General features: G+C 41.1%; 1 protein-coding gene across 1 annotated transcript in view; it reads right to left on the reverse strand.

Annotated features, from left to right (window-relative positions):
- The window catches only part of ass1 (argininosuccinate synthase 1), a 55,888-nt gene extending 42,233 nt beyond the window's left edge, over window positions 1–13,655 (reverse strand). The window contains exons 1-4 of the mRNA XM_017724314.2: window positions 13,592–13,655; window positions 10,687–10,799; window positions 4,835–4,903; window positions 3,168–3,356 (exon numbers count right to left, since the gene is read on the reverse strand). Coding sequence (XP_017579803.1) covers window positions 3,168–3,356; window positions 4,835–4,903; window positions 10,687–10,788 — 360 coding nt within the window. The 5' untranslated portion in view covers window positions 10,789–10,799; window positions 13,592–13,655. The remainder of the gene's footprint in view (window positions 1–3,167; window positions 3,357–4,834; window positions 4,904–10,686; window positions 10,800–13,591) is intronic.
- Between the last annotated feature and the right edge of the window lie 497 nt (window positions 13,656–14,152).

Raw genomic sequence — 14,152 nt, forward strand, 5'->3', positions numbered from 1 at the left:
ATTCACAGATTACCTTGAGGGCCAGATTCCCCAGACGGGGATTAAGCCTAGTCCTGGACTACACAGGATTCTGAACGGAAAATTTCCAGTGAGAGGAAAACAGTCTGTGGTTAAGCTTAGTCCCAGCTTGGGAAGCGAACCCAATGGCATTGCATTTGTCTCCATCTAGTGGCAAAAACAAGCAAATCCAAAGCATATTTGATACTCAGAACAGGGGTCTCTCAGTAAAAATGTTCTTCAAATCTTCTGGGAGGCTTTCCACAATGGTTAGGAGTGTTTATGGGAATTTTTGTCTTGTTCTTCCAGAAGCGCATTTGTGAGATCAGACACTGATGCTGGACGAGAAGGCCTGGCTCACAGTCTTCGCTCTAATTCTTCCCAAAGATGTTCTGTGGTTTTGAGGCCAGGACTCTGAGCAGGCCAGTCAAGTTCTTCCACACCAAACTGGCTCATCCACATCTTTATGGACCTGCTTTGTGCACTGGTGTGCAGTCATGTTGGAACAGGAAGGGGTCGTCCCCAAACTGTTCCTACAAAGTTGGGAGCATTAAATTGTCCAAAATCTCTTGGTGCTGAAGCTTTAAGAGTTCCTTTCACTGGAACTAAGGGGCCGAGCCCAACTCCTGAAACACAACCCCACACCATGATCCCCCCTCTACCAAACTTTACACTCGGCACAATGCAGTCAGACAAGTACCGTCTCCTGGCAACCGCCAAACCCAGGCTCGTCCATCGGATTTCCAGACGGAAAAGCGTGATTGGTCACTCCAGAGAACACGTCTCCACTGTTCGAGAGTCCAGTGGCGGCGCTTTACACCACTGCATTCCACGCTTTGCATTGCGATTGGTGATGTAAGGCTTGGATGCAGCTGCTTGGCCATGGAAACCCATTCCATGAAGCTCTCTACGCTGTTCTTGAGCTGAAGGCCACATGAAGTTTGAAGGTCTGTAGTGATTGACTCTGCAGAAAGTCGGTGACCTCTGCCCACTATGCCCCTCAGCATCTGCTGACCCCGCTCTGTCATTTTACGTGGCCGACCACTTCGTGGCTGAGTTGCTGTCGTTCCCAATCACTTCCACTTTGTTATAATCCCACTGACAGTGGACTGTGGAATATTTAGTAGTGAGGAAATTTCACGACTGGACTTGCTGCACAGGTGGCGTCCGATCACAGTACCACGCTGGAATTCACTGAGCTCCTGAGAGCGACCCATTCTTTCACTAATGTCTGTAGAAGCAGTCTGCAGGCCTAGGGGCTCGGCTTTATACACCTGTGGCCATGGAAGTGACTGGAATTAACCATTAATTCAATGATTTGGATGGGTGACTGAATACCTTTGGAAATATAGTGTATATTAAATGTATTTAAAAAAAGTTTCCCATATTTTATCTGTATAAGACATGTTGTATGAATTTTAACTATGTAAACTATGTACACTCAGTTAAGCAAATCTTGGTCAGTGTCACTGCCAATGTAAGCCATCCCAGTCAGTAATATCGATAAACCAGACCAACTATTAAGGAAACTTGGAATAATAATGTAAATAAAGGTGTTTGACAGATAAACTAATCAAGTTACTTAATCAAGTAATTAGTGAGCTAGAATAAAAATAAAAAATGTCACCTGCCTTTTCAGGTGAGATTAATTATATTTCTGCTTATTTAGAGATTCAGGAAGATCCCACAGATCCAGAGCCATTTGCCAAAGTCTGAAATTGTCTACTAGCCCCCCCTGCTGGATGGTAGCTCCATGGGCAGCCTTAAACCCCCAAAATCCCAGCGTTATTAAATACTAATGTTTATTACTGAGTAACTACAAGGACTTCAGTGCAAACTGGCTGAGCTACTCTTTGGTTATAGAAGTGTGTAATACAACCTTACTGGCCATTTAAGGGGTTAAACAATCCCATAGGACATCAGACTGCTACATTTCAAACGGAGTTGAGCGTCCAGCCACAGAATACTCTAGAGGCAGGAATGACTGCAGGCTTTACCATATCATAGAGACACTTAATATGATTCCACTGTGATATTCAAAGATTCGGTGGTTAAAGGGGCTAAAAGCAGCAGTTAATATGCTATTTGTCATATGACGTAGTATTCTGTGGCACAGCATTGCATCCCTCAGTCTTATCCGTTTGACAGAACTCACAATTTTGTATCCTTTTCATCCATCAATGCTCTTTCACGCCAATACCCAGCATCCACAAATAGGTCATGCAAGAATTGGGGATCTCCCGGTACCACTGACGTAGTGGCGAGTCTATGCAGACGTGATATTACGTTACATAGCAGTTACATCAGCTATAGGGCTTCGTTCTGCATTCAGCAGCTAGCAAATAAACAAACAAACAAACAAACAAACAAACAAAACAGCCTTTCTTTATGCTTCCACCCCAATAGAGTCAAGGCTCCTCCCACCTTCAAGACACATCATCCTAGTCTGGAAACACTACTTATAACTTCAGCAGGAATGGGTGTGGCTAAACTGCTCAGGTGGACGTATCTAAATAGTTTTGATTGGTTTCTGTGACATCACAAAAGCAACGGATTAAAAACTGGATGTTTGATTCAAAACCATATGGAAAATGCAGTTTTCAGTGATACAGTGACAGACAGATAGCGGCGTCTCTACATGACCGGCCTGGCCCCACCAAATGTCCCTGTGGGGCAGTGAAGAATAATTCAGTATAGCAACCAATATATATTTTCCTTTCTTCGTGACCACCATTGCTGTGTGTTTACTACACGTGACAGTGGTCAGGCTGTCCGATACATTCCAAATATCTTCCTGTACCTGCTGTGTAAACGCCAGCCGGCTCTCCCAGCAGCCTTGGTTTGATGAGCATGGGGCCTCATCTAACCAAGTGAACAGTTAAAACGCTTTCAGTAATCAGCTGTGGGGTCACGTTGGCCTCATGCTTAGAGCGGCCAATGAAACATAAGACATTTACATACATCCAGACACTTAGTAACGTCGTTTATGGTGTGGGAGTCGCTACACAACTAGCCATCGTTCATCATCAGCTGTGACAGCCACTTATTGGAGTCATCGCTGCTACCTCTACAGCTTATTTTGCTCAATACTACTTTCGACCTTAATTATGTTGATATCATACTGTATCTTTTTTTCTCCCACCCATAGTACATTCAGGTTGTGAACTAACCTTCCCTGTAGCCCCGTGGGAGACATACTGGGCCCCCTCCTGCTTGGCGATCTGGACCTGGCGTCGGGCGATGCAGGGTCGGGCGATGGAGGTGCCCAGCAGGTAGCGGTCCTCGTATATGGCATTGGCCTGCACTGATGGCCAGATGAACTCTTCCACAAACTCGGCCCGTAGATCCTCAATAAACACCTGCACAAAAAAAGACATTATGAAGTGACATTAAAGTGACCGTTTGGCTAAAAATGTTATTTACATAGGTTCCAGTGCACTGGAGCTCTGAGGCTTTGTAGCTGGGTAAGTTACAGCATTCCTTAATAGATTAATAATAGACTAGCGTCAGCACCTTCTTACACGGAGCTGAGGTCAGCTTCTTATTTTCCAGCTTCTTGTTTGAATTTTCCCGTTCCACCTTAAATGGAGCAGCTTCAGGCACCAGAAAGTTCCTGCTGCACCGTTTAAGGTGGAACGGGAAAACCGGAACAGAAAGCTGTGGAATAGGAAGCCGACTTCAGCTCCGTCCTTCTTCCTGTGTTTGGGGTTTATTTTATGGTGGTGTGTATTAATATTAGAAGAGATTCACTCATTGATGGATTTGCTGATGTGAGTGAGTTTGTGTTTTTACTGGCGCTGAACTCGGTTTTTAACATCAGGTGCAGACTGAATACTTTCCTGCTGGTCCTGCTGGACGGCTAATTATCACCATTAGTTGATGGTGTGATATAATGTTATCTATTAATATGGAAGTAGTAGAAGTCAATATGAACCCTGTTTCTATACTTTTGTCCATTTTTATAGCCAATGGTGTGTCAGAAACATGCCTCCAAATCTGTTTGAATAGTGGCCCCAATCCCATTTCTTATTTTTACCCCTACCCCTTGTTTTGGAGTGTCTCCTTGCCCCTTTGGAACTGAGTTACTGAGTTACTAGTGGCTGAAACACTCACTATGAAATGGGACCCTGAAATAAAAAGAGCTTTAATTCATTAACAGCTACCAGCGCCGCTCTGTAGGCGACCCTGCCCGTCTGCAGGGACAGCAGAGGAGGTGAAAGTTCAGCTCCTCACTGCTGGGCTTTAGTTACACTTAGGGATCAGATGCCTTCAAAGAGGGGGGCAGTTATTTATTATCACCCCCCCTAATTCTTCAGTGATATGAAGCTGAAGTCAGAGATTCGCCAGCATGTTGTTTGAATTCTCCCGTTCCACCTTAAATACTAAATTGACCTAGCTACCAAGAAATCAGCAAACTATTAATGACTTTGTATGCTTTTTAGGAAGAAAAGGACCATAATACGTCAAAACATTGAACCAAAACATTACATTATAGTGGTTTTCAATGCTTTAACAGAAAATTCTTTATTTCTTCTTAACACTGTTTGGAGTGAGACTCCGATAAAACCTCCGTTTGGAGGGTGATGTAGCTCTTACACTTCACTTCGCCCTACCCCCCTATCTCAACAAAAATAGGGACACCCCACCCAGAGGGCTATGGGCTCAGTAGTAGGGGCAAGGGGTGCTTAGGCATAAGAATATCTTATCGCTCATATAAAAGTAAATAGTGTCATTGAAAGCAACTTCTAAACTCCAGACATAATGATATGTCTCTTTGTCCATTTACAGTATGAGCATTTACAGTATTGTTGATGTAATCCCCGTAGTTCAGCATTACCTTCTTCGCTCCTAGGCTCTCTGCTTTCTTTCTGGCTGCTTCAAAGTCTTCATCCTGTCCAATATTGGCCTGCAGACCAAAAAAAACGTTAGTTGCTCAGCCACTTCTGCTTTTCTTTAAAGTCATTAAACGCTACTTGAAGAAAGACCGCCCCAAATGTGAGCCAAGAAGACCTCTCACTCACCCTTGAGCACAAGTTTAACTTGTTTGGCAAGATGACTCCTGCTGGCTGGTTAACAGCAGACAGACATTTTCAATAGACTACAGACTTCAATTCCAAAAACATTGGGACAGTATGTAAAAATAAATGCAAAAACACAATATTTGATCTTTTACCTCATGAAATTATTGTTTTCTTTTTTTTTTTTTTTTTTTGGTAAGGACATCTCTGCTGTTGGAACAAAACCTTGTATCTCCATTTTTGTCATTTTTCAGTTTCCCTTTACATTATGTGTACATTTCACGATGAATGGACCAAAAGAAATGGCTTAAAATGACTTGGAAAAACGTCTGGTTCCATTTACTTACATTAAAAGCAAGGCATGTCTTTTCCTTCGCCTGTAAAGTTATCTTTTTTGGAGATACAAGGTTTTTCTGTGGCAGCAGTGACAATGCAAAAATTCCAAATTTGATGCCTGCAACACGTTCCAAAAAAGTTGGAACATTTGAGGACTGAAGATAACAAATGATTTAGTTTTGAAAGCAGATTTTCTTGCAATTCTGTTGTACAAGTGTTCCGCTGTGCAGCTATACAGGGCCTTCATTGTCGCAATTTAAGCTTCATAATGCAGCAGAGGTTTTCAAGAGGGAACAGGTCTGGACACATTCATAACAAGTGCAGAATGCTAAAATAAGCACCAATGTCTAGAAGGCAGCATATGCTGCATTGAAACGTGCATAGTGCAATCACAAATTCACAAGCTACCCACTAATATCTCCCCACTAATATGACAGACCCTGGATTTTGAACTTTATGCTGGTAACAATCTGGACGATCCTTTCTTCCTTTGCCTCAGCAACACATCTATTATTTCTATAAACGATCTGAAAGGTTCACTCATCAGACCACAGTACACGTGTCCACTGTATATCAGTCCATTTTAGATGAGCTTGAGCCCAGAGAAGAGGGCAGCGTTTCTAGATGTTGCTGATACATGGCTTCTGCTGTGTATATTACAGTCTTAACTTCCATTTGTGGATGCAGCGATGAACGGATGTTATTGACAATAGCTTGTCCAAGCAGTGAGATCACTATTCCTTTACATTCCTTCTCTGAATCGTCTGATAATACAAAGCAACCTCAGAGGGTGAAATAAGCCTAAAATCCCTGTGATCACTAAATTTCACATACTGTCACAACTCCACTCTGTCCTACTGCAAAAGCAGGGGCAAAACCAAACGTGACCGTGGAACTCTTAAATAACATTCTAGCACCACCTACTGGATGAAACCCCAACCAGCAGCCTTAAAAGGGCCCCTACCTTATTTTCTTGCATTTTTTCCCTCCACAAAATCCACTATAATGTTAATTTCTACATGATCAGTTTCCATTCGCTGTTCATTCCTCGCAATCAAACAGGCTGTTCCTGTTATTGCACCTTTAAGACTGATATCTGTGAATGGGCTCTGTTCCAATTGGCTGTTCTGTACTGTGCCTCTTTCAAAAAGCAGTCCAGGCTAAAACACTTATAACGTCAGTACGAATGGGTGGGGCTGAATGGCTATAGGTTGATCTATGTGCATGTGTTAGTTGTTGTGTCATCACAAACTATTTTTTGCATGTTGGTTTCTGAATAAATGATCCGTTTTAAAAACTTTTTGGTGCAACCTTTTCTAATTTAATTGTTAAACTTATTCTTTGTTATTATTTTATTTTAATATATTGCAGATAAATGCAAATTTGTTTCTTGTTCAAACTGTCAATTCAAAAGAAGAGGTGATGAAACGCAGCGGTAAACACGCCCCCGCCCCAACTTTTTTGGAACATGCTGTTGGCATCAAATTCAAAACGGGCAGAAATTTTTCAAAAACCAATCAAACATCTCAGTTTCAACATTTGATATGTTGTCTTTGTAGTATTTGCGCATCATTGCATCCTGTTCTTATTCACATTCTGCACAGCGTCCCAACTTTTCTGGAAATGGGGTTACATTTTAAAATAGAAATAAATCGTAATCCTAACATGTTTTTTCAAGTGCAACATATCTGTAAATGCTAGACACACAAAAATGGACGTTTCCATAGAACGACCCTACTGCATCCAACTTTAAAAAGCGAGGAAAATTCAGTTTTCCATGCCTACATGTCCTCAGATCAATCAAATGTGGGCTTCTCAAGGACAGTTAAGCTCTTATATTTCGATTTTCCCGTCTGAATTTACACACCCAAATCGTAAGGCACATTATTCAGTAACGGCATGAAATAAATGTAAATTTTTGAGTTTTTCTTTCCCTCAAATGAACAGAACGTGTGTTTTATGATCTCCACATATCACTATACGTTTACGATTTACTGCTGAAAGCCAAAAATCTCCGACGCTCTTTGTGTTATTTTCTAAAAGTGATGTTTCCAGAGCAGATCACTGAAGAGACGCCGTCTGTTTATAGTTTAGAGCCCAGATTTGGGGAAAAACGGGTCGACTTTCAGTAGAAAAACAAAGTTCAGCTTCTTTTATTATAAGGGTTTAAAATGACGTCACCGTCTATTAGACTGGAGAGAAGAGCTACAGCCTCACACGACGCCCAGCTTCTGAATGGAGCTTATGGAATATGAAAGTGCGTTTTAAGGAGTAAAAGAGGAAGAGAAAGCTTTCGACCGATGATGTAACAATATTTGACTGTAACTGATGCAAAAGCTAGCGTGACTTTGCATGAGCATTCCAGAATTACATAATCAACCTCATGATTAATCTCCCGGAAATGAACCCATTACAGGAACGGAGGAATTGAGTACAGGACGAAGACACTTATGGAACATGAAGGTGAGCCCATTTCTGCAGTTTAAACTGGCATCACATACCAGAGGCACTGGGTAGGCGCTGGAGCGTGCAGCGACATGCAGAAACCAAAAGCTCGTATTGTTTTGATGGTTAGATCATATGTACCTTCCGAAACCTGACCGACATGTTTTGATGCGAATTTATACCACAACAGCCCAGTGAGCACAGTGGACAGCCTGAAGCCTATTATTGAAGGGGAATTCCACCCACTGCACAAAATTTCTGCTTAACTCAACAAAGTCATTCAGTGTTCAGACTGTAGAGACTCTGAAGGCAAACGGAACCATTTTATTCACTAGGAATAGTCTTTGGGGACTGTTTTGTCTCGCAGAGCCCTGTATGTACATACATATCATCTCCAACATGAATTTAGGTTTTTTTCAATAAGTGCTGAAACATTTGTGGCTCAAATCTGATGTTTTCAAATCCGACCTGAGCCACTTTCACATGTGGTCCTAGATTGGATGCGTATCCGATTTGTGTCCATGCGGCCTTAATGTGACGCTCAGATCGGAATTCATCTGCTTTTTCCCCACTGCGCGTGACCATCATTCAGCGTTACCCTGGCAGCAGCGCCAAACAGACGTTAAAGCCTGTAAACGGTGGAAAAGCAGCTCATCTCGCCTTTTTCTCCTCCGTCTGGCTCTAATAACCAAGCTGGGAGCTGATCAGAGTTAATGATCTTCTCAGCGAAGCTCGTTCTGCTCGTTAGTTTGTGCTGATGATGCAGTGATTCAGTCACGTGACGTTACTGAGGAGGAGGAGCTCATGAGGGTCAGTTCAGGAGCCGGTTCATCACATTAATGACAGATTAGAATCACTTACCTAAACGGGTGTGAACCGTCACGTCAGAGAGATCGGATTTGAGCGAAAAATCGGATTTGAGAAATGATGCTTGTAATATGAATGTAGTCATAGTGAGTTTGTGCAACTTTCTGTGACGGAGCTTTTAGAGGCTTTAGATTCTGACTCTTAATTCTGCAGAAATTCTGAAAAGTTGGTGGAATTCCCCTTTAAAGATAAGACTATTGTTTTGGGTAAATAAGAGAGGCAGTCATGCATGAGAACGTGCTATATCTTTCATTTTGGCTTTCAAAAGGTGTAATTTTACTTTCGGGAGGTGTTTATTTCTGGTGAGGTTGGATTTCAGAGAATTCCGCATGGGCCGGCATGTGGCGGGGATTCAGGGATTCGAGCAGGGAAAACACTGGGAATACGTAGGTCTATGCGTCAGCCTGTCTTTGATCTAAAGCCAAAAAGCCCCTGAAGCGCCAACGGCTGCGAAAGCCTCTGATTCCGGCCTTTTATGAGTTACTCAGTGTCCAGTCAGGCGAAGGAGAGAAAGTGCTTTGTGGGCAAATCTTCACTGGTCCGGCATCAAAGCAGCTCCTATGCATGACGCACAGTCTGTTAAATAAGCTTAATCAGTTAAAACTCCTGTTTAATCAGTTTAATAAGTTTAATAAGTTACCCAAAATAAAAGTCTGGGATGTTTTAATGTGACAACACAATTGTGGATCCAGGAACTCCTAGGCCTTAAAAAAGGTCTCATGGTGTCTTAGTGCTAACATACTATCAGTGGTGGACAGTAACTGAGTAACTGAGTAAATGTAATGAGTTTCTGTACTTTAGTATTTTTGGTGTTTCTGTACTGAAGTTTCTCCGTTCTGGGCGACTTTTTCCTTTCACTCCACTACATTTCAGAGTCTAATATCCGACTTTTTCCTCCTACATTTTGAGAAATCTGTCGTTCCTTTTGGTTTCTGTGTGTATAAAAACGTAACATGTCAAAACGAAAGAAGCGCAAAGCCAGAGCACCAATCAGGGCCCAGCGGTCACTTTGTTTAGAGCTGGTTTTGACCTGTTGGTCATACCGACCCAGTGCAGCACGCGGTTCAACGTCAGCGCAGCAGCGTAAAACTTTGGGAGAGTCTGTTCAACATAAATGATGAACTAACCTAACTTTGTGTAAATAGAGCTCAATATAGAAATATGTCCACATATGCAGTCGAGACTGACGCGGCTTTTTTCTGAATTTCTACAAACACCATTTCATTTTATAGTAAATGAGTTTGGGCTGGTTTATGTTTATGAACAGACGCCTACAGATCAACATAGTAAAGGAGCTCATCTGTGATCCTGAGTTTAAAGCCAGTTTTTATTCAACTTAAACTTGGAACTAAGTTGTAAATAAATCTGAAACTGAAACTTTGCTTGTGTGTAAAAAGTGATTTCAGAGCCACTCGGTTCTCCCTGATGGAAACTGTTTACCTTCAGTGTTTTGTGCTTCTGATCATTTTAATAGACGTCAGCGTCACTAATTAATGACGTTCTATTAAAAGACTGGTTTACCAAGAGAGACGCTGGAGGACTTTCACCTGAAATGAGTTCATGAAGCCAGTCTGGTTATAAAAATGATAACAGGACCAGATCAGAGCCAGAATTACTCTTTTAGTACTTTTACTTTATACTTAAGTACATTTGAAGACTTTTACTCAAGTGGAGGTCTAAAGGGAGGAACTTCTACTTTTACTGCAGTAATATTTTACCTACTTTAACTCGAGTACATGGCTTGTGTACTTCGTCCACCACTGTACACTGAATTCTACAGGGACCCTAGCAGAATTTGCCATTGTTGCAGATGTTTTTTGACCCATGTCTTGATATTTATGGCCCGAACCAAAAACGTAGCACTAACAGTCATGGTCCACCACCGATCACATATATATAGTTATATATAGCATATAGTTCCTCCAGCCACATTTGTGCATTCGGTCAGTTCCAGAAGATCATCAGCCTACACATAAGGACAGATCTGACATGTTAAGATTCAGAAAGTGGTCAAAGCACCCACCAGGTACGTGATGACATCATAGCCCTGCTCCTTCAGCCACACTAAAATGCAGGAGGTGTCCAGTCCCCCGCTGTAGGCCAGAACCACGGTGCCCTTCGACATGTTCTCCAATCCTAAACACATTCAACACCAAAACAAAAAGGCAAAGTGACCTCAAGTACCATTAGAATTGCAGTGCTCAGGGTTAACAAGGGTTTAGAAGTGCTAACCAATCAAAACGGCCAAAAAAACAGGTCACTAGTTTCGATATCTTTAAAATTAAAAGTGAAAACTGAGCACACTTTTTTAAGATCTACACACGCTGTGCGTTTTATTAAAGGCTTGAATTCACGCCGCTCAAAAACCCATGAAGACCAAGTCTTTTTCTCTGTCTCGGGTTCTGACAGCAGTCTGTCAAAATAGTGACTTAGTATTTCACAGCAGTTGCTTATTTCTGCAAAATAACGCTTTAATATCTCGACATAACGACTGTTTTTTCTTGAAATATTTATTTACAATACTATTGACAGCATCTCAAAGTAAAGCCTGATACTCAAATTATAATAAAGTAAGAAATTATATTGAGTTACACTTTCACTACAAAGTATTTTAAAGTACATTTTAAATTTGAAATGATTTGAAAGTATCATAAAGTACATCATTGTAATGAAATGCTGAGTTACTTCAACACAGTAAGTCGAGATTTTGAGAAAATAAAGTCGTTATTTTGAGATACTAAGTCAAAATTTGACATATTGCCACAAACAGGGACGGAAACAGTAAGAGGTGGTGGGAATTTGCTCCCATAACAAAACAAAACCAACAAAACAGTCGTTCACCAACAGCAAACCCACGGATAAAGGACAGGCCAGTCATTTAGAACATCCTCTATGGGAATTTCTCAAGTCCATTAAATCTGCTCTGCGATAAAAACTGAACTACTCACGAAAAAACAAAACAACTAAAAACTAGCTGATGTCTGAACAACGCCCACTATCACAAGTTACTATACTGAGGATACAAGTTACTATACTGAGGATACAAGTTACTATACTGACAATACAAGTTACTATACTGACGATACAAGTTACTATACTGACGACACAAGTTACTATACTGACGATACAAGTTACTATACTGACGACACAAGTTACTATACTGAGGATACAAGTTACTATACTGACAATACAAGTTACTATACTGAGGATACAAGTTACTATACTGAGGATACAAGTTACTATACTGACGACACAAGTTACTATACTGACGATACAAGTTACTATACTGAGGATACAAGTTACTATACTGAGGATACAAGTTACTATACTGACAATACAAGTTACTATACTGACGATACAAGTTACTATACTGACGATACAAGTTACTATACTGACGACACAAGTTACTATACTGAGGATACAAGTTACTATACTGACAATACAAGTTACTATACTGACGATACAAGTTACTATACTGAGGATACAAGTTACTATACTGATGATACAAGTTACTATACTGAGGATACAAGTTACTATACTGACGATACAAGTTACTATACTGACGATACAAGTTACTATACTGACGACACAAGTTACTATATAGAGGGCACAAGTTACTATACTGAGGACACATTTTACTAAATTGAAGATACAAGTTACTATACTGACGATACAAGTTACTATATAGAGGGCACAAGTTACTATACTGAGGACACATTTTACTAAATTGAAGATACAAGTTACTATACTGACGATACAAGTTACTATACTGACGATACAAGTTACTATATAGAGGGCACAAGTTACTATACTGAGGACACATTTTACTAAATTGAAGATACAAGTTACTATACTGACGATACAAGTTACTATATAGAGGGCACAAGTTACTATACTGACGATACAAGTTACTATACTGACGATACAAGTTACTATATAGAGGGCACAAGTTACTATACTGAGGACACATTTTACTAAATTGAAGATACAAGTTACTATACTGACGATACAAGTTACTATACTGACGATACAAGTTACTATATAGAGGGCACAAGTTACTATACTGAGGACACATTTTACTAAATTGAAGATACAAGTTACTATACTGACGATACAAGTTACTATATAGAGGGCACACGTATTGAGGACACAACTTACCATATTCAGTGCACAAATTTCTATAATGAAGCCTCGAATTACAATATTGAGTACGTACATTACTATACTGAGGCCACATTTTATTATATAGAGGCCACAAGTTCCTATACGGAAGCCAGAAGTTACCATACTGAGGACACGTTTTAGTACATTATCTGTATTAAGTAGTAGTAAACAGTAAACAGTATTAAGGCCATGAGTTATTGTGTATATAGTGATATTGAGACCACAACTTACTACACCGAGTACATAAATTACTATACTGAGGGCACACATTAATATATTTAAACCACGACTTATGAGAAACTTAAATCGTGGCCTAAATATAGCACGCGGCCTCGATGTATTAATTTTTGTGCCACGCCTTATTAAAAGTGAATTACCAGGTCACGTGAGGGCGAGAAGCAGAAGAGCGCAGCTGGACTGTCCACCATCAAAAGTCCGTCTGTGAGTTTAACGTTTACAGAGTTTATTAAAGATTAATCCAGGCTTCCCATCTGCAGATCAATAAGCGGGTCAGACAGGCATCATGCTGGACTCTGCGCGGTCTGATCTGATCTGATCTGATCTGAGGAGGAACCAGACAGCGCTGAGACCCCAGAGCGCGCCTCTGGACTGAGCTCTGCTCCAGCGGCGGAGCCCCGAGCTGAAGAGGGGAGGCAGAGCAGCCCAGAGCCCTGACAGCCACGATGCTCCAGCCTGGTCAACTTCCAGCCGTGACAGACCAGAACAAATAAATAAATAAATGCAGAACAATAATATGGACTTACCTGGGTATCAGAGGAGCTTCCACAGGCTGAGCTCTCCTTCCACACACCGCGCGGTCCCCCGCTGCTACATTATATATAGATACGCCCCCTTTAGCGTCAGCATTCAGCCAGCCAATCAGGGGACGCTTCACAGCCAAGGGGGCGTGTCTGGTTGGTATCTAATGATGTAATGCATATGAAAATTGCACTAGAACCTCAGACATCCTCTTCAGAATCCTTAAATTTGAATAAATGTGCTCATATATATATATATGCTGACAGCAGTGCCTAGTTTTCATGATGTGGAGGCTTACTGAGCTCCTCACTGCGTCTATGCTGATCATAAAGCCCAGATTAGCAGATGTAAAGGGGAGCTCCACTGAAATTTGAAAAATTCAGTCTACGCACATCCTCTGAGTTTAATATGTAATGTTAATGAAGGCGGAACAGGAGGAAAGATCCCTCACAGAGCAACAGAGCAGGGACTACACTGCTCAAAAAAATAAAGGGAACACTTAAACAACTCAATATAACTCCAAGGAAATCAAACTTCTGTGAAATCAAACTGTCCACTTAGGAAGC

Source organism: Pygocentrus nattereri, chromosome 23 (assembly GCF_015220715.1).
Source record: "Pygocentrus nattereri isolate fPygNat1 chromosome 23, fPygNat1.pri, whole genome shotgun sequence".
Classification (NCBI taxonomy): domain Eukaryota; kingdom Metazoa; phylum Chordata; class Actinopteri; order Characiformes; family Serrasalmidae; genus Pygocentrus; species Pygocentrus nattereri.